The sequence below is a fragment of the Bombina bombina genome, chromosome 5, assembly GCF_027579735.1.
Source record: "Bombina bombina isolate aBomBom1 chromosome 5, aBomBom1.pri, whole genome shotgun sequence".
Lineage (NCBI taxonomy): Eukaryota > Metazoa > Chordata > Amphibia > Anura > Bombinatoridae > Bombina > Bombina bombina.
This window is the reverse complement of record NC_069503.1, coordinates 263489072-263510278: the sequence shown is the minus strand read 5'-3', so window position 1 is coordinate 263510278 and position 21207 is coordinate 263489072. Positions and strand designations below refer to the sequence as shown.

Here is a 21207-nt window from a genome sequence, read left to right as displayed (position 1 = left end):
CTAAATACAGTATATACACTGCACATTCACCTCTTCATAAACTAAATACAGTAAAAACACTGCACATTCAACTCTTCATAAACTATATACAGTATATACACTGCCCCTTCACCTCTTCATAAACTAAATACAGTATATACACTGCCCCTTCACCTCTTCATAAACTAAATACAGTATATACACTGCCCCTTCACCTCTTCATAAACTAAATACAGTATATACACTGCCCCTTCACCTCTTCATAAACTAAATACAGTATATACACTGCCCCTTCACCTCTTCATAAACTAAATACAGTATATACACTGCACATTCACCTCTTCATAAACTAAATACAGTATATACACTGCCCCTTCACCTCTTCATAAACTAAATACAGTATATACACTGCACATTCACCTCTTCATAAACTAAATACAGTACATACACTGCCCCTTCACCTCTTCATAAACTAAATACAGTATATACACTGCACATTCACCTCTTCATAAACTAAATACAGTATATACACTGCCCCTTCACCTCTTCATAAACTAAATACAGTATATACACTGCACATTCACCTCTTCATAAACTAAATACAGTACATACACTGCACATTCACCTCTTCATAAACTAAATACAGTATATACACTGCACATTCACCTCTTCATAAACTAAATACAGTATATACACTGCACATTCACCTCTTCATAAACTAAATACAGTATATACACTGCACATTCACTTCTTCATAAACTAAATACAGTATATACACTGCACATTCACCTCTTCATAAACTAAATACAGTATATACACTGCACATTCACTTCTTCAGAAACTAAATACAGTATATACACTGCACATTCACCTCTTCAGAAACTAAATACAGTATATACACTGCACATTCACCTCTTCAGAAACTAAATACAGTATATACACTGCACATTCACCTCTTCAGAAACTAAATACAGTATATACACTGCACATTCACCTCTTCAGAAACTAAATACAGTATATATACTGCACATTCACCTCTTCAGAAACTAAATACAGTATATACACTGCACATTCACCTCTTCAGAAACTAAATACAGTATATACACTGCACATTCACCTCTTCAGAAACTAAATACAGTATATACACTGCACATTCACCTCTTCATAAACTAAATACAGTATATGCACTGCACATTCACCTCTTCATAAACTAAATACAGTATATGCACTGCACATTCACCTCTTCATAAACTAAATACAGTATATACACTGCACATTCACCTCTTCATAAACTAAATACAGTATATACACTGCGCATTCACCTCTTCATAAACTAAATACAGTATATACACTGCACATTCACCTCTTCAGAAACTAAATACAGTATATACACTGCACATTCACCTCTTCAGAAACTAAATACAGTATATACACTGCACATTCACCTCTTCATAAACTAAATACAGTATATACACTGCGCATTCACCTCTTCATAAACTAAATACAGTATATACACTGCACATTCACCTCTTCAGAAACTAAATACAGTATATACACTGCACATTCACCTCTTCATAAACTAAATACAGTATATACACTGCGCATTCACCTCTTCATAAACTAAATACAGTATATACACTGCACATTCACCTCTTCAGAAACTAAATACAGTACATACACTGCACATTCACCTCTTCATAAACTAAATACAGTATATACACTGCACATTCACCTCTTCATAAACTAAATACAGTACATACACTGCACATTCACCTCTTCATAAACTAAATACAGTATATACACTGCACATTCACCTCTTCAGAAACTAAATACAGTATATACACTGCACATTCACCTCTTCATAAACTAAATACAGTATATACACTGCACATTCTCATTCCTTCACCCCTGAAATCAGGCTTCTCAAAGCTCGAGGCCTGGGGCTGCAGCCCCTTTTGCTCCATACCTTTCTGTGCTGTCCCAATTCGTCCCACCACACTACATGATTTCATTGCTTTGTTTAAATGTTTTGGGGTTATGTTTTGTAAATAAAAACAACATTAAAAAAATTGAAAAAGTTTTGTTTTCATTTATGGAGATCTCAATTCTTGAAAAGCACAAGTGGCTCTTCAGGATAATTTTTTTTGTCATTCTTCATACCTACAAATCCTCACAAAGTTTATGTGCAATTTCACAATACTTGAAAATTATAAAAAAAAATCTATAAAAATTTGAATTTAGGGGCCGAATTATCATTGTCTGGCGGACATGATACGCTGTAGTGTATCATATCCGCCAGACATTGCTGAATGCCAACAGCATATGCTGTCGGCATTTAACATTGCACAAGCAGTTCTTCCTAAAGGCTTGCGCGGAAACAAGGGCTTCAGCGATAAATCGCCCGTTAGTCTGACCTTTTGTGGCTTTTTCTACCTACAAAGGGCTCGTTTCCATTGAGTCAGTAAAAATAGAGCCCGTAAGCTAGCAAAGCAACCGACAGCTAAAAGTAGTTTATGGCTCCATTTTAGTACCAGGTTTCCATTGAAAATTATTGTGCAGTGTGTGCAATCTCTCTTTTCGTGTAGGAATAAGTTAACGCTGTGTTAATACTTCCATCCAATGTTGAACTTCTTGAAAATCGCACCATACGTTTGTTGCTATGGTAACCTGACCTTTTACTAAAAAATTTACATTTAATGACTGTACTCTTTATCTGTGATCATATCAAAGATACATTTAATTAATAAAAAAATGAAATGAAAAAAAAGGATTTAATGATAAAACTAATTTTATTAATTTTTTACATTTATTGATATACTGTATGTCATATTTAGTGCTGCCCTAGGCATATGCCTAGTTGGAATTATGGAGATATGTGCTTGATTATATTTGTAATATGTAAATATATATTGATATTTAAATACGAACATAACTAGTCCTATTCCTGGGCCAGCAATACATATTATAAATAACAATACATTTAAATAAGTGAAACACTTGCATTGTTTGAAAACTTAAACCTCTCAATGTGAAACAGGCCTCAAAAACCTTATTTTTCCTCTTTTACAACTAGTTGAGCATTGCGTAATGTTTGAGACCTTATCGATAGTTTCCAACAGTGTTTTAACTGTTTGTCATTTCAATGGAAACCTTCTGTAAATTTGTGCTCTTCGGCTTCTATTATTTTCTATAGGCTGCGTAATTCTTTTCCAGCAGCCCATCATAAATTGTCAATAAACATAATGGCTTCCGATAGCAGTTTTTACATTTTACATCTTCGCAAAAACCCAATCGCAAAAAAATCCAATGCAAAAGAGCCCAATTTTTGGAAATTGTAAAATAATTTAAATAGACTGATGAAAACAAGTTGTTGGTTTAAACTGAATATATCGTGTTAAACTGAAACCAAATACATTAATATCAGTGCTTTACATCAAGCTTTTTTCTATTGCAGACAAAGGTTTCAGTTTGCTAGCAATAATGGTTCTGATGGGAGATAGTCTACATAACTTTGCTGATGGAATGGTAATCGGATCTGCTTTTTCATCTTCAACTGAGACTGGAGTAGCAACTACTATTGCAATTCTCTGTCATGAAATTCCACATGAAATGGGTATGTCTGATAAGGATTCTGTAGGTCTCATCTACTAACCCAATAATTATTTGCAAAAATATATATATTTTTGCTTATATTTTAATTTGAGTTGGCTTTGTGTGAGACACATTCTTTACAACAGAAAACAAATATTCTAAAAAGTTCCCTTTAGATGAACCCTGTAACAAGTATCCAACTTTCAATGTTCTTAATCATCCATGTCTGTAGTATGTATGTTTACCCATACGCTAAATGGTGTAGTTGTGTGTTTTTATCCGTAGATCCTTCACCAGATACCAGTGTGTGTTAATGGTTGAATTCAGGGATAGTATCTCTTGCCTAAACAGGCTCCCTTACTCATTAAAACAGTTAGTCCCCGACCAAACACAATGTTTGCAATAACTTAGACCGGAGCCTTGCTCAGTACTTCACAGAGTGACATCGGTGTGTGCATAACATAAATAGTATTGGTATACAATGCCTTACCAGGCTTCTCATAAGGTTCCCCCAGACTAAAGTATAGATACATTAGCCAATTTGCTAGGCACAGGGATATGCTTATCCCATGTATTTTAAGTATGTCTCATTAATAAAAGTAAATTTTTACTCTTAAAATTACATGTACTCCTGGCAATCCTTTCCTTTGAAACACATTCTTTACATACTTGCTGACTGGCCAGCTTTGTAAAAAAAAAAAAAATATATATATATATATATATCTTGTGTGCGTTTATTAGCATGTTTTATGAAATAATTGGAAGTGATGTTATCAAACAAAAGAAATAATTTTATAGGATTGAAAGTATAGGGGGCAAGACAGAAAGAGTGAGAGAAGGGAGACAGAAGGAGAGATTATGGAGGGGGAAGGAGGGAAAAAGAAAATGATGGAAGAGAGAGAGAAGGGAGAGACAAGAAAATGTAAATTAAAAGGTTAAAAATAAATAAGGCAGGTGAATGAATGACAGGAGAAAAACACTCCCTGGTGGGTGTGTCTACTGGCACCAGCCACAGAACAGGTTGAGATACTGGGCTACAGGAAGAATGGGGAGAAGGTAATCACAGACAGTGACTTACTGCAAATTCTCCCAGCCTCACAGAGAGCTGCTGGTTACTTTCTGTGAATACTTTTTCTTTCATAAAGGTGGTAAGAGTCCACAATCCATTACTCCTGGGAATTACCTTCCCTACCACTAGGAGGATACAAATAGTCCAAAACCCCAAGAGCTCTATACAATAATTCCCACCTCTATGGTAGTTTGCCTTACCTTTGCCTCCGCTGGAGGAAGGTGAAGAATGATAATGTGCAGGCGGTTTCTTCTTTGAGAGGGGATCTCAGACTGAGTTGAGGCCCATTTCCCCTCAGAGTCCAGTGTTTGTCAAGAGGGAAATTTAAGGAGTTTGGTTTGTGTCATATTTTTCCTTTCCCATGAAAATTTAAGTCAATATCTTCCCAAGGATTTTGCAGGGACTTCTCTTTTGCCTCCTCCTATTGTGTCTACTGTTAACTCCTATAGTATATCCTCTGCTGATATGTTTTCGGTACAGGGTTGGTTTTTCCTGCTATTTTGCATAGTAGGAGAATGTTTAAGGTAAGTGTTTTTTTTATTATTTAATTTTAACACTTATTTTAAAACCTATACCTGGCATTATTATATAGTATTTATATATAGCCTAGGATCAGATGTATTTTTACCTCATGTATAAAGGACTTTATATTGGTTAACCTCCTGGGTATTAGTTATTTCAGTTTTTTCTAAACAACATTTTTAAGTTGTGTGCTCCTTTTGGTGCTTTTTTGACATTTTTAAATTTGAATTTTTTTTCGGCACTTCCAGCTATAGCTTTGATCCCAGAAGGGGGTATTTTATACTTATTCCCTTAGAGCTCTTTTGTGTTTTGGGGTAAATATTTCTGTGTTTGTTCACTATGGAATCCTCTGAATTTGTCCCTAATCCTCCTTTGGAAGCTGATATTTCTGAACAGCTTTCTACCTGTATTAAATGTGTTTATTTTAAGAACGCTGAAGTTTCCCCTCTTTCATATTTATGTGAGTCCTGCCATAATGTTTTGATGTATTCAGACCAATCTAATACTGAACTTGCTTCCAAAGGTATTATTGCTTCTTCTGTTTGTTCAATGCAGGAAGGTCTGGCTCAAATTGTTCCTGGCATTATGGAATTAATATTAAAGCTACAGAGTCTGAAATTTTAGTAGTCATTCTGCCCTCAAGTAAATATAAATTGTCAGTACAAGATATGCCTTCTACTAGTAGCAATATTCCCGTGTCTCATGAGGCTAATGAGGCTTCTGAGTGTAAGGTTTGTTTGATGATCAGGGGCCTGTCTCTGATTCAGAGCCTGCTTCTTCATCCTTTTTATTTAAGATTGATCACATTTGTTTTTTAGGAACTTTTGCTTACTTTAAAAATTAACAAAGTTCCTGTTACTGAAGAGGGGTCTACCAGTCATTTAAATTCTTATTTCTTATTAGGTTATTATTAGTTATTTCTAGTGGCTTATGCTGTGGCTGGGATTATTTCTAAAAAATGACCTAAACCTGATAATTAATGTAATCCTTCTGCACGGTTTAAAATAATGTATCCTCTTCCTGCTTCTAATATTGAGCTTTGGAAAATTGTTCCTAAGGTGGATGGTACCATTTATTTAATTAAGACCATTTAGATATTAAACTTTAGTTCTTTCATAGAAGGGCTATTCTGCAGGCAGGTTATCTTTTCAGACCAGATATTGCTGATGTTTCTGCTGCTGCTGCTTACATTTTGTTTGATAGTATTTCTGATCAGATTTTTGAGGATTCTGATATTGAAGATTTCTTGCCTAAGATATGGTGAGTCCGCTGCTTGAGTAATTACCAGGGGCCAACAAGGCCGGTACTTAGGACGGCGGATTTTGGGGGGCGGCACTTGTCCACACCACAGTGACCACACTGCACTAACGCTGCTAACTGCTTTGAAAAAAAATATGTTTTTAACTTTGAGCGGGCATTCACGGGTCAACCAGCCTGCTTCCCCTATCTGCCGCACATCAGGGCTTGAGCCCGGGAGTTACACGCATGCGCACGTGATCTCCCAGGCCAGGCGGCAATGGAGGTGAGACTGAGCAGTGGTCACAAGAATATCAGGCTGGTGGCAGTGCAACACAAGAGAGTGGGGAACGGGAAAGTAAGGTATGCCAAGGCAGGAGGCCCTTTTTACTAGTGATCATGCAAGGAAAGGCTCCATCAGAAGAGGTGTGTGTTACACTACTAGTGTCAGACAGTCAGCGCATTCTCAGACACTTGATAGCGCTCACTGCAGTCTCAGGCATTTCCTCTCTGTTCTTCTGCTCACAGTCCTTTCTGATGTTTTTACTGCAGGGCTGTGAGCAGAAGAACAGAGAGGAAAATGACTGAGAGAGAGGTCATAAACACTTTAGCTCAGTGCTGGCAGCAGTGATGTAAATGGGGACACAGAAGCAGGCTGGATGCGTGACATATTCCAATGTGCAGTGCGGACCGGTACTTGACAAACTGTTCACTCAGCTGGCCTCCTTCCCTGCCTGCTCTCTTCATGGTACATTCCTCATTACTGGGTCTTTAAACTTTATCTTTCATAGTGTGCAGGGCCAAGCGGTGCCGAAGCAGTTGTTACAGATTGCATCAACACCGTTTGGCCCTGCACACTCTGAAAGATTTAATAAAAGTTTAGAGATCCATCCAGTAATGAGGAACGTACCATGGAGAGAGCTGGCAGGGAAGGAGTCCAGTCCCCGCCCTCACTGAAACCACTGTTGAATTGAATCCACAGTAAAGACACTCAGTGACTCAGACCTTACAACATAAATGCACCTCCAGGTGCTGATAAATGCATACTAGGCATTCACAGTCCCCCAGATAAACTGTTCATGTATGTAGTGGCAGTGCTTATTTTATTTCAGTAGAACTGGGTTGGGATTATAGTTTCCTGTTGTTTAACATCTAATTCTGTTGCTGTCATCTTGTGATAGCATGTTTATTGTAGTTATTGTCTATTTCGTTTATAAGATGCCATTTTATATGTAAACATTAAGGAGCACAAGCTTCAGTTTCAGGACTGTTTAAATTGCTGTGTATGAGTGTATATATGTATGTGTGTGTATGTGTGTGAGAGTGGCTGTGTGTGTGTGGGGGGGGTGAGTGGCTGTGTGTGGGGGGGGGAGTGGCTGTGTGTGTGGGAGAGGGGCTGTGTGTGTGTGTGGGAGAGGGGCTGTGTGTGTGTGTGAGGGAGAGGAGTTGTGTGTTTATATATATATATATATATATATAAAAAAATAAATATATATATATATATATATATATATATATATATATTCATTAAAATTAGGCCAAAAAATATTATGGCCGAAAAACAGCCTAAAACCTAGGGGGGGCAGCATAATTTTAAGTGCCTAGGGCAGCACAAAACTTAAATACGCCACTGGTAATTACTGTTTGGAATATCACTCCTGGCCAGCAGGAGGAGGCAAAGAGCACCACAGTTAAACTGATAACTATCACTCCCTTACCCACAACCACCAGTCATTCTCTTTGCCTTCAGTGCATGGAGGAGGTGAAGATTAGGTGTCTAAAGAATTTTTTTTATTTCATCTACAAGCAAATTTTGGGGTATAGCCGAAGTCCATGTCATTCCTTGCAGTCAGGTAGTGGTGGATTTAAAGCAGTTAGGAACTTGCAAAGAGGTACTTACTGAGTTTTCCTAACAATTGCTGCCATAGTTTAGAAAGCCAGAGTTGGCTATTCTGTTCTTTCTTTTTCAAAGGTCTCTGTGAAGAACTGTGTCTTCTCATACCTTGTAACTGTCTACATGCCAGACAGCGGAGCAGGTAAGTGCTTTTTCTTCCAGTTGGGGAGACCATGCACTTGACAAATTAAAAGACACTGCTTTTTTATTGGGACATAGATAATCCTGTTGTATGGGTTACACTGGGACATGAAGCAGGCACTGTAGCATGTGTGAGACTAACATTTAAACTCTTTTAAAAAGAAAGGGTAAAATGTTTTTATTAGGCTTTATTTTCTGACACATATTTACTTGATAAAACAATACAAGTTTAAACTGAAAGTATGGCTGAATTTTCTATTTCAGCAGCTTATTCATTTCCCCTTTGCTTTAAAATAAACTGATGCAACATTTTAAACTGTCCGGTTTGAAAAAAAGGCTATTTATGGTACTCAGTGTACCAGGAAACAATTTTTAGTGCCTCTCTGTGTCGCAGCAGTAATTTGAGCTAGGCAGTTGCGGTCACATGACCGGCTTTACTTCATTATGTTTCTGAGGAAAAACTAGTTTTTCTCCATTTATGAGTGATCTGGTCTTAATTTGTAGCGTAAGGCACCTCAGTAATTGAGGTGTGGGGTTGCCTGAGGGGTATTTTAGAAGTTTATTTGATGTTTATTAAATGTTTTTTCTTAACTTTTCTCACATAATTTTAGCTGGGGATCGATCCTAATTTGGGATAAACTTTAAAGTGAATTATTTTCCTTGGCTTATTTCAATTGAATATTAAAATCTTTTAAACTTATTTGTACAAGTTTATTTATTGTTTCACAACATGTCTGATATGGAGCAAGAGCCTGATCTCATGAATTCATGCTTATTATGTTTAGATGCACAAATTGCAGCTCCTATGCAATTTTGTTCTTCATGTGTCAAGAAAACCTTGCAAAATAAAAGTAAAATTTTTGAGCCTAATGTCTCTCAGGATGATGCTGTTAAAATAATACCTCAGCTTTCTCCTGCTACATCCCAAGCCTCAATAGTGTCACATGCAGTGCCCTATGGATCCTCTATAACTCCTAGTGGAGTTTATCTAAAAGCAGAAATAGCTGCCATTCCCAGATTACAGGGAAAACGCAAGAGGAAATCTAGAAATTTAGAAAGTAAGGTGCCTGTTCTCAGTTCTGCTTCCCAAGTTGCCCTTTCTTGTAAGTCTGATGAGGAAGATAGATCAGGACTTTCTGAGGGTGAAATCTCAGATTCGGACAGTATAATTCCTTCTTCTGAGACTGAGGTGGAATCCTTCAGATTTAAGCTTGAACACCTTTGTGTATTGTTAAATTAAATTTTAGCTACTTTAGATGACTCCGATACCCCTGTCGTTGTCACTCCCAAAAAATATAGTAAACAATAGTTTCTTTGATGAACCTTCCACTTTTCCTGTGCCACACCGTGCTAGAGAGATTATCTCACAGGAATGGGAGAAACCAGGGGTGTCTTTTTCCCTGTCTCCCATTTTTAAGAAAATGTTTCCTGTCGAGGACTACATTAAAGACCCTTGGTATACTGTACCCAAAGTTGAAGGGGCCATTTCCACTCTGGCTAAGAGAACCACTATTCCTTTTGAGGATAGCTGCTCTTTTAAGGAGCCGATGGACAGGAAGCTGGAGGCTTATTTAAAAAAAGATTTATGTTCATCAAGGTTTCGCTGTCCTAGCCCACAGGGCATTATGGTTGAAATCCTGGTCTGTGGACATTTCCTTTAAAGTCAAGCTTCTGGCGATTCCATACAAGGTCAAAACCTTTTTTGGACCCGGTTTGGCAGAAAGTATCTCTGAAATTACAGGGGGAAAAGGGTCTTTTCTAGCTCAAGATAAGAATAGGCCTAAAGGACATCAGAGTAATGTTCATTCCTTTCGTAACTTCAGAGGAAAGCTTTCCCCTTCTTCTTCCAAGCAGGAACAATCCAAGTCTTCTTGAAAACCCAATCAATCTTGAAACTAGGGGAAACAATCAAAGAAACCTGCAGCTGATTCCAAATCAGCATGAAGGGTTTGCCCCCGATCCAGGATCTGATCAGGTGGGGGGCAGACTTTCTCAGTTCTCTCAAGCTTGGATATGAGATGTCCCAGATCCCTGGACTGTGAACATAGTATCTAAGGATTACAAATTGGAAATTAAGACTTTTCCTCCCAGAGGCAGATTCCTTCTCTCAAGATTTTCTGCAGATAAAGAAAGAGGAGTTCTTGAAATGTATACAACATCTTTCCTCCCTGGGAGTGATAGTTCCAGTACAGGAACAGGGTCTCAGGTTCTACTTCAACCTATTTGTGGTTCCCAAAAAAGAGGGAACTTTCCGTCACATTCTAGACTTGAAGTGTCTAAATACATTTCTCAAAGTTCCATCCTTCAAGATGGAGACTATACGCTCCATTCTTCCTTTAGTGCAAGAGAGTCAGTTCATGACAACCATAGACCTAAAGGATGCATATCTTCATGTTCCTATTCACAGGGACCATCACAGATTCCTGAGATTTGCCTTTCTGGACAAACATTTCCAGTTTGTGGCCCTTCCATTTGGTCTAGCCAGGGCTCCCAGAATTTCTTCAAAAGTTTTGGGGGCTCTTTTGGCAGTGATCCATTCTCGTGGAATTGCTGTTGCACCCTACCTGGACGACATATTTGTTCAGGTGCCATCTTTTCAACTAGCAAAATCTCACACAGAGATATTGTTGACTTTTCTTTATTCCAACGGATGGAATGTGAATCTGGAAAAAAGCTCCCTTTCCCTTGCTACAAGAGTTTTCTTATGGACCATAATAGATTCTATATTGATGAAGATTTTTCTGACAGAGGTCAGGAAAAACAAAATCATTTCCTCTTGCCTCTCTCTTCAGGCTTCTGCTCATCTTTTAGTGGCTCAATGTATGGAGGTAATCGGTCTGATGGTGGCTTCCATGGACATCATTCCTTTTGCTCGATTCCATTTGAGAGCTCTCCAGTTGTGCATGCTCAGACAATGGAATGGTGACCATGTGGATCTATCTCAGAGAATAAAGTTAGATCAGTTGCTAAGGTACTCTCTCCCGTAGTGGATTTCTCAGGAACATCTGTCTCAGGGCACATGCTTTTGGAGAACGCCCTGGGTGATCGTGACCACGGACACCAGCCTACTGGGTTGGGGAGCAGTCTGGAACTCGATAAAAGCTCAGGGCCTATGAATTGGGGAGGAGTTTGCTCTTCTCATCAACATCTTGAGTTGAGGGTGATTTATAATGCTCTATTGGCTTGTACTCAGTTGTCCTCAGCCCAGTTTATCAGGTTCCAATCAGACAACATACCCTCTGTGGCTTAAATCAATCACCAGGAAGGAGTTCCTTAGCCATGAAGGAGGTTACTCTGATTCTTCAGTGGGCAGAGACCCACAATTGCTGTCTATCTGGAATGTGGATGCCAGATCCACAAGCGGATTTTCTTAGCAGACGGACTTTTTATCCCAAGGGGTGGGAAATACATCCGGAGGTGTTTTCCAGCTTAGTCCTCAAATGGGGGGTGCCGGAGTTAGATCTCATGGCGTCCTGTCAGAACACCAAGCTTCCAAGGTACGGTTCAAGGTCAAGAGATCCGCAGGCCATTGTGATAGATGCTCTGGCGGTTCCTTAGGTTTTCAGGTTGGCATACCTGTTTCCTCCATTTGCTCTCCTTCCACGAGTCATTGCTCGTATCAAACAGGAGAGGGCGTCGGTGATTCTAATAGCCCCTGAGTGGCCTCACAGGATCTGGTTTGCAGACCTAGTGGAGATATCATTTCTCCCACCTTAGAGACTACCTCTGAAGAAGGATATCCTGATTTAGGGTCCCTTCTTCATTCAAACCTCGTTTCTCTGAAGCTGACTGTTGGAGTCAGTCATTGAGACCATGATATGGCGTAAACACCTTTATTGGTGTGAATCCAAGGGCTACTCTTGGAGTAGAATTAGAATTCCTAGAATTTTACTTTTCTTTAGGAAGGCCTGGAGAAGGGATTGTCAGTCAGTACCCTGAAGGGTCAAATTTCTGCTTTATCAGTTTTACTACATAAACGTTTGGCAGATGTGCAATCTTTTTGTCAGGCCTTGGTCAAAATCAGGCCTGTCTTTAAGTCTGTTGCTCCTCCTTGGAGCCTTAACCTTGTTCTTATAATTTTATAGCTGGCTCCGTTTGAGCCATTGCATTCCATAGACATTAAGTTGTTATCTTGGAAGGTTTTGTTTCTTGTTGCTATCTCTTCTGCTCAAAGAGTCTCGGAACTCTCAGCTCTGCAGTGTGATTCCCCATATCATATTTTTAATGCCGGTAAGGTGGTTCTTTGTACTAAGTTAGGTTTCCTTCCTAAGGTTGTTTCTAATAGAAATATCAATCAGGAAATTGTTGTTCCCTCTCTGTGTCTTAATCCTTCTTCTTCCAAAGAATGTTTGTAACACAATTTGGATGTTGTACATGCTCTTAAATTCTACTTACAGGCAACTAAGCATTTTCGCCAGTCCTCTGCCCTCTTTGTCTGTTTCTCTGGGAAACGTAAAGGTCAGAAAGCTACTGCTACTACTCTTTCTTTTTGGTTACAAAGTATAATTCTTTTGACTTATGAGACTGCTGGACAGCAGCCTCCTGAAAGAATTATGGCTCATTCCACAAGAGCTGTTGCTCTTCTTGGGCTTTCAAAAATGAAGCTTCTGTGAAACAAATTTGCAAGGCTGCAACTTGGTCTTCTCTACATACTTTTTTCAAAATTTTACAAATTTGATACTTTTGCCTCGGCTGAGGCTTCTTTTGGGAGAAAGGTTCTGCAAGCGGTGGTGCCTGTTTAGGACTGCCTGTCTTGTCCCTCCCTATTTATCCGTCTCCTCTAGCTTGGGTATTGGTTCCTAACAGTAATTACTCAAGCCGTGGACTCACCATATCTTAGGAAAGAAAAACAAAATTTATGCTTACCTGAAAAATGTATTTATTTCCAGATATGGTGAGTCCACGCCCCAACCTTTATTTTAAGACAGTTGTTCTTTTGACTATAAGCTCAGGCACCTCTACACCTTGTGTTACTCCTTTTTCTCTATTTTCCTTCAGTCAAATGACTGGGGTTGTGGGTAAGGGAGTGATACTTAAAGGGACAGTCAAGTATAAATTAAACTTTCATTATTCAGGACTTTTAATTTTAATTGACTTTCCAATTTACTTTTATCATCAAATTTGCTTTTTTCTCTTGGTATTCTTAGTTTAAACTAAACATAGGTAGGCTCATATGCTAATTTCTAAGCCTTTGAGGGCTGCCTCTTATCACATGCTTTTTAAATCTCTTTTCAACACAAAGAGACAGAAAATATACGTGGGCTATATAGATAACACTGTGTTCAGGCACAGAAAGTTATTTAAGATCTAGCACAATACAATGCTAAATTTAAGACAATAGATAATAAACAGTCACAGTCATGTGATCAGGGGGCTGGAAGAAGGTTCCTAGATACAAGGTAATCACAAAGGTAAAAAGTACATTAATATAACTGTGTTGGTTATGCAAAACTGGGGAATGAGTAATAAAGGGATTATCTATCTTTTAAAACAATAACAATTCTATGGTTGACTGTCCCTTTAACAGTTTAACTGTGGTGCTCTTTGCCTCCTCCTGCTGGCCAGGAGTGATATTCCCAACAGTAATTAGTCAAGCCGTGGACCATATCCAGAAATAAATAAATGTATCAGTTAAGCATACTTTTTTTATTCTTAACCTTTTGGGTTTGCTTAAATGTGCTAACTCCTTTATTGAAGATGCTATCTTGGATATCATTAGGATTAATGCTAAAAGCATGTCGTTGTCTGTCCTTTCTAGGTGAGCCTTATGATTAAAAGCTTGATCTGCTGATGCAGTTTCTAAGTCTAGACTCTTGAAAATGTATTTTCAAGGAAAGAAATTGTTTGGGGCAGATTTAGATTCTATTATTTCCACTGTTACTGGTGGTAAGGGAGCATTTCTGCCCCAAGTTAAAAAATCTAAGGGTAAATTTAAGGCATCTAAACTTTTATGGCAAGATTACAAGTTGCGCGGTATGGCTATACCGCTTGAAAAATGGCCTTTGCGTGCGGAATGGTCAGCTACTTGATATTACAAGTTGTGCGTTATGACTATACCGCAACAACTACTAATAGCCATTAAAAGGGCCTTTTGTAGGGCATTGCCCTAAAGATACCAGCACTTTTACCCCAAAAAACTACAAAGTCCCCCCTAACATTACAACCCGCCAACCCCCCAAAACAAAAAATCCTTACCTAAAAAAAACCTTATCTACCCATTGCCATGAAAATAGCATTTGTATGGGAATTACCTTAAAAGAACATTCAGCTCTTTTACAGCCCATTAAAATAAAAAAGCCTAATCTATATAAAAAAAAAAAAAGCCACCCCAAAAATTTAAAAAATACCTATCACTAACCCCAAAATCGGTACTTACTATTCCTGAAGAATGGTGCTCCATCTTCATCCAGCGTGGAACCATCTTCAATCTTCATCCTGGTGGGAGCAGAGTCGGATCGGTCATCCATTTGACAAAGAGGTCCTCTACATGTGATCTTCTGCCACTGTCATGATCCAGTGTATAATTGCTCAGGAGACAGACCCTCGGGGCAGTGGTAGGGAATTGGAGACACCGACCCCTGACCTGGGGAAGAGTATTCTGGATGTGGATAGTTGATATTCTGTGATTCATAGTTGTAAGGAGTCATTGCAGGGTTCATGTAAAGTAAACCTTGTTTTACAAGTTTCTTCATTTAATGCCAGCTCATACAGATTTCTTTATTATTATTATTTTTTTATTATTGGGGAGAGGTAGAAACCTGGCTATGATTGACCTCTTTTTGTTCTCTATGTTCTCCAAAACACTGTCCAGCTTCATCTAAGAAGCATAGCCAGCTTTGCCTGAAACTTTCAGAGCCATTTATATAAGGCTATCCTGTTAGTGCACTTAGGACACATGTCAGGTTAGTCGTCTTATCTGTAGGACTGGATGATAGTGTTACTTTACCCCAATGTGTCTGTTGATGCCCCTGAAAATGATATGAAGATTTGAATGTTGCACTGAAACTCACTGGAAACACAAGTATTGGCCTGTGGTATATCAGCCCTAGATGCTAGAAGGAATCTCTTCTATTTAATACATTCAAGACCCCTGGTATTAAACAAAACCCTACTGGTTAATGCCCATCTTTATTCTGCACTTTTCTCTCCAAATTACAAAACCGTAATCAGATTAAAAAATTATAATATTCCTTACTAAGGCCTAGATTTAGAGTTTGGCGTTAGCCGTGAAAACCAGCGTTAGAGGCTCCTAACGCTGGTTTTAGGCTACCTCCGGTATTTGGAGTCACTCAAAAAAGGGTCTAACGCTCACTTTTCAGCCGCGACTTTTCCATACCGCAGATCCCCTTACGTCAATTGCGTATCCTATCTTTTCAATGGGATTTTTCTAACTCCGGTATTTAGAGTCGTGTCTGAAGTGAGCGTTAGACATCTAACGACAAAACTCCAGCCGCAGGAAAAAAGTCAGTAGTTAAGAGCTTTCTAGGCTAACGCCAGTTCATAAACCTCTTAACTACTGTACTCTAAAGTACACTAACACCCATAAACTACCTATGTACCCCTAAACCGAGGTCCCCCCACATCGCCGCCACTCGATTAAATTTTTTTAACCCCTAATCTGCCGACCGCCACCTACGTTATACTTATGTACCCCTAATCTGCTGCCCCTAACACCGCCGACCCCTATATTATATTTATTAACCCCTAACCTGCCCCCCACAACGTCGCCGCCAGCTACCTACAATAAATAACCCCTAATCTACCGACTGCAAAGCGCCGCTACCTACGTTATCCTTATGTACCCCTAATCTGCTGCCCCTAACACCGCCGACCCCTATATTATATTTATTAACCCCTAATCTGCCCCCCACAACGTCGCCTCCACCTGCCTACACTTATTAACCCCTAATCTGCCGACCGGACCGCACCGCTATCATAATAAAGTTATTAACCCCTAATCCGCCTAAAGCTAAGTCTAACCCTAACACTAACACCCCCCTAAGTTAAATATAATTTTAATCTAACGAAATTAATTAACTCTTATTAAATAAATTATTCCTATTTAAAGCTAAATACTTACCTGTAAAATAAATCCTAATATAGCTACAATATAAATTATAATTATATTATAGCTATTTTAGGATTAATATTTATTTTACAGGTAACTTTGTATTTATTTTAACCAGGTACAATAGCTATTAAATAGTTAAGAACTATTTAATAGCTAAAATAGTTAAAATAATTACAAAATTTCCTGTAAAATAAATCCTAACCTAAGTTACAATTAAACCTAACACTACACTATCATTACATGAATTAAATAAAATACCTACAATTACCTACAATTAAACCTAACACTACACTATCAATAAATTAATTAAATACAATACCTACAAATAACTACAATGAAATAAACTAACTAAAGTACAAAAAATAAAAAAGAACTAAGTTACAAAAAATAAAAAAATATTTACAAACATAAGAAAAATATTACAACAATTTTAAACTAATTACACCTACTCTAAGCCCCCTAATAAAATAACAAAGCCCCCCAAAATAAAAAAATGCCCTACCCTATTCTAAATTACTAAAGTTCAAAGCTCTTTTACCTTACCAGCCCTGAACAGGGCCCTTTGCGGGGCATGCCCCAAGAAGTTCAGCTCTTTTGCCTGTAAAAAAAAACATACAATACCCCCCCCAACATTACAACCCACCACCCACATACCCCTAATCTAACCCAAACCCCCTTTAAATAAACCTAACACTAAGCCCCTGAAGATCTTCCTACCTTATCTTCACCATACCAGGTTCACCGATCGATCCAGAAGAGCTCCTCCGATGTCCTGATCCAAGCCCAAGCGGGGGGCTGAAGAGGTCCATGATCCGGCTGAAGTCATCATCCAAGCGGGAGCTGAAGAGGTCCATGATCCGGCTGAAGTCTTCATCCAAGCGGGAGCTGAAGAGGTCCATGATCCGGATGAAGTCTTCTATCAACGGCATCTTCAATCTTCTTTCTTCGGGAGCCATCATCTTCCATCCGACGCGGAACATCCTCTTCTCCCGACGCCTACTAGCCGAATGACGGTTCCTTTAAATGATGTCATCCAAGATGGCGTCCCTCGAATTCCGATTGGCTGATAGGATTCTATCAGCCAATCGGAATTAAGGTAGGAATATTCTGATTGGCTGATGGAATCAGCCAATCAGAATCAAGTTCAATCCGATTGGCTAATTGGATCAGCCAATCGGATTGAACTTGATTCTGATTTGCTGATTCCATCAGCCAATCAGAATATTCCTAACTTAATTCGATTGGCTGATAGGATTCTATCAGCCAATCGGAATTAAGGTAGGAATATTTTTCTTATGTTTGTAAATATTTTTTTATTTTTTGTAACTTAGTTCTTTTTTATTTTTTGTACTTTAGTTAGTTTATTTCATTGTAATTATTTGTAGGTATTGTATTTAATTAATTTATTGATAGTGTAGTGTTAGGTTTAATTGTAGGTAATTGTAGGTATTTTATTTAATTAATTTATTGATAGTGTAGAGTTAGGTTTAATTGTAACTTAGGTTAGGATTTATTTTACAGGTAAATTTGTAATTATTTTAACTATTTTAGCTATTAAATAGTTCTTAACTATTTAATAGCTATTGTACCTGGTTAAAATAAATACAAAGTTACCTGTAAAATAAATATTAATCCTAAAATAGCTATAATATAATTATAATTTATATTGTAGCTATATTATGATTTATTTTACAGGTAAGTATTTAGCTTTAAATAGGAATAATTTATTTAATAAGAGTTAATTAATTTCGTTAGATTAAAATTATATTTAATTTAGGGGGGTGTTAGTGTTAGGGTTAGACTTAGCTTTAGGGGTTAATACATTTATTATAATAGCGGTGAGCTCAAGTCGGCAGATTAGGGGTTAATAATTGAAGTTAGGTGTCGGCGATGTTAGGGAGGGCATATTAGGGGTTAATACCATTTATTATAGGGTTAGTGAGGCGGATTAGGGGTTAATAACTTTATAATAATAGCGGTGCGGTCCGCTCGGCAGATTAGGGGTTAATAAGTGTAGGCAGGTGGAGGTGACGTTGTGGGGGGCAGATTAGGGGTTAATAAATATAATATAGGGGTCGGCGATGTTAGGGCAGCAGATTAGGGGTACATAGGGATAATGTAAGTAGCGGCGGTTTACGGAGCGGCAGATTAGGGGTTAATAATAATATGCAGGGGTCAGCGATAGCGGGGGCGGCAGATTAGGGGTTAATAAGTGTAAGGTTAGGGGTGTTTAGACTCGGGGTACATGTTAAAGTGTTAGGTGCAGACGTAGGAAGTGTTTCCCCATAGCAAACAATGGGGCTGCGTTAGGAGCTGAACGCGGCTTTTTTGCAGGTGTTAGGTTTTTTTTCAGCTCAAACAGCCCCATTGTTTTCTATGGGGGAATCGTGCACGAGCACGTTTTTGAGGCTGGCCGCTTGCGTAAGCAACTCTGGTATCGAGAGTTGAAGCTGCGTTAAATATGCTCTACGCTCCTTTTTTGGAGCCTAACGCAGCCTTTATGTGGACTCTCAATACCAGAGTTATTTTTATGGTGCGGCCAGAAAAAAGCCAGCGTTAGCTACGCGGGTCGTTACCGACAAAACTCTAAATCTAGCCGTAAGTTTGTATCCCACCCCAGCAGGGCGGCTATGTGTACCACTGCCTATAACTAGGGATATTTTGTTATTTTTAGGTCAAAAGTCACCCCCTTCTTGTCATTTTAGCATTTCTTCTGTGACTATACAATTTTATCTCATTTTGTTTTAATTGTAATTTGTTCTTCAAAATTGTCACAAAACTACAGTGACTGCAACGTATTTGTGGGAAGAATGATATCTAAAAGGTTTGAGTTTATGTTAAAAAAAGAAAAAACTATTGGCTAGCACACTTTTAGGGCCTATTTGAAAATCTACATTAAAAAAACTGGATATTCAGGGGCGAACATTGCATGAAACAATAAGTGTAGCCAAGAAAAACTGTATTTCTCACATTTTGTGATGAATTGTATTTTTTGCAATACTAAGCACTGAAATAGTGGTATAGAAATGCTTAAGTAATTTAGCGTTAAACACTGACAACGGTTTGACATCCTGTGGGATCTTCTTCTGCTTTGCAATACATTTGAAGAAGTGAGAAAGTGTTTGTATTATGAGTGCATCTGTTTAAATGTCCATTACAGTCAGTAGTGCCTTATTGTATTTTTACTGGTTGAACTATACAATAATTCCTGTATTTGCATTCATGTCCCCGTACAGAATGAAGTACCCCGACAATCAGCTAAACTGTGTTATGTAAGCAATACGAAACAAAGACACTAAAACTGGCGCGTAGCATTGGGGAATATTCCCTTGATATGACTTCCAGCTCTTCAGAGACTACTAGTTCTAGTTTTATATATAATATATATTTATAAAATATTTGTTTTGGAACATGAAATATTCGTACATCTGATTGTGACACAAACAAATCAGGCTGTGATGCTAAATGATCTTTGCTTTTCAATTTATTTGTACAAGAAATTCAACTGTATTTTGCAAAGTTGTTGTTTTTTTGTTTGAACAGAACTTAAATAGACACTACTAGTTTTACAAATACCGTTTTTGGACACAAAAAAAAAAAAGTAAAACATGTATGGCTTCAAAGGAAACATAATAGTTACTGTGATTCATAGTTACTAGGAGATGCTGTAGGATTGATGAAGTATAAATCATAACAATGCAAGGTATTTAGGCTTCAAGGAAACAGATAGGATATTGTAATTCATAGATGCAAAAAGATGCTGCAGTTTCACAGTACATAATGATAGAAAGAGAAGAGGGCACCTCATAGTGTGTTTCATACCAGATAGGTGTGTAAGCACATAAACAGTGTTAGGCGTACCAGATGAAGTTGCACCGTCCTGTGACCGGTGCTTGCAGGCAGGCAAGCACACTGTTTAGGAAATCCAAGTTGTACTTCAACGGGGGAGTTTGGAGTACTCCTGTTTCTACTAACGAACCAAAATAGATTCCCAAATCAAAATGATGGTAAAAGACAACAAGGCTGCTCCCAGTCAGCAAACAAGACAACTTCCAAATATAAAAGTTAAAAAGCAAGGCTTTATTGATTCCAGCAACGTGTTTCTCCACCGCCAAATGGGTTGTTTCACCAGGTAATAAAAATGGATACAATAGTCCTTGATTTTTTTTTAATTTTTTTTTTTATTGAGGAAGCATAACACATTATTACATACATGGCAAATGAAGGTACAAATGGTATCTCAAAAATTGACAACAAGGTAGACACACCACCATGACAATATGTTACACAGTTGTCTTGGCAGCCAATCTTTCCTATTCCCCATTTAAATTTGTAAAGGTTTGTTGTGTCATCAAAGACAGCTAGCTCCACTGGTGGGAACACACTAGGTCCATCTTTGGTAGTGTCAGTTAACAGCACATAAAGTAATCTGATTCAAATGCTATGTCCAGACAGTCTTCAGAAAACTATGCAAATATAATAGGGTAATAACATCAAACATTCTGCAGTGAAAATTACTCTAATAAAACTCTCAGTTCTGCTCAGATATCAGGAATCAGGATAAGCTTAGTAAAATTAATTAGACATCCTGACTATAAATAATAAGGAACATAAGCATAGACACCACACTTTTTCTTTTATATTTAGGGCCCAAAGATTCTTTTGTTACATATATGGGTGAAAGCTTTAAACAGGCTCTTTGAA

The 21207-nt window shown here is 38.1% G+C and overlaps 1 protein-coding gene across 1 annotated transcript in view; it reads left to right on the top strand.

Moving 5' to 3' along the window:
* Positions 1-21207, top strand: part of SLC39A12 (solute carrier family 39 member 12) — a 256970-nt gene that overhangs the window by 199203 nt on the left and 36560 nt on the right. Inside the window, exon 11 of the mRNA XM_053715702.1 lies at positions 3434-3592. Coding sequence (XP_053571677.1) covers positions 3434-3592 — 159 coding nt within the window. The remainder of the gene's footprint in view (positions 1-3433; positions 3593-21207) is intronic.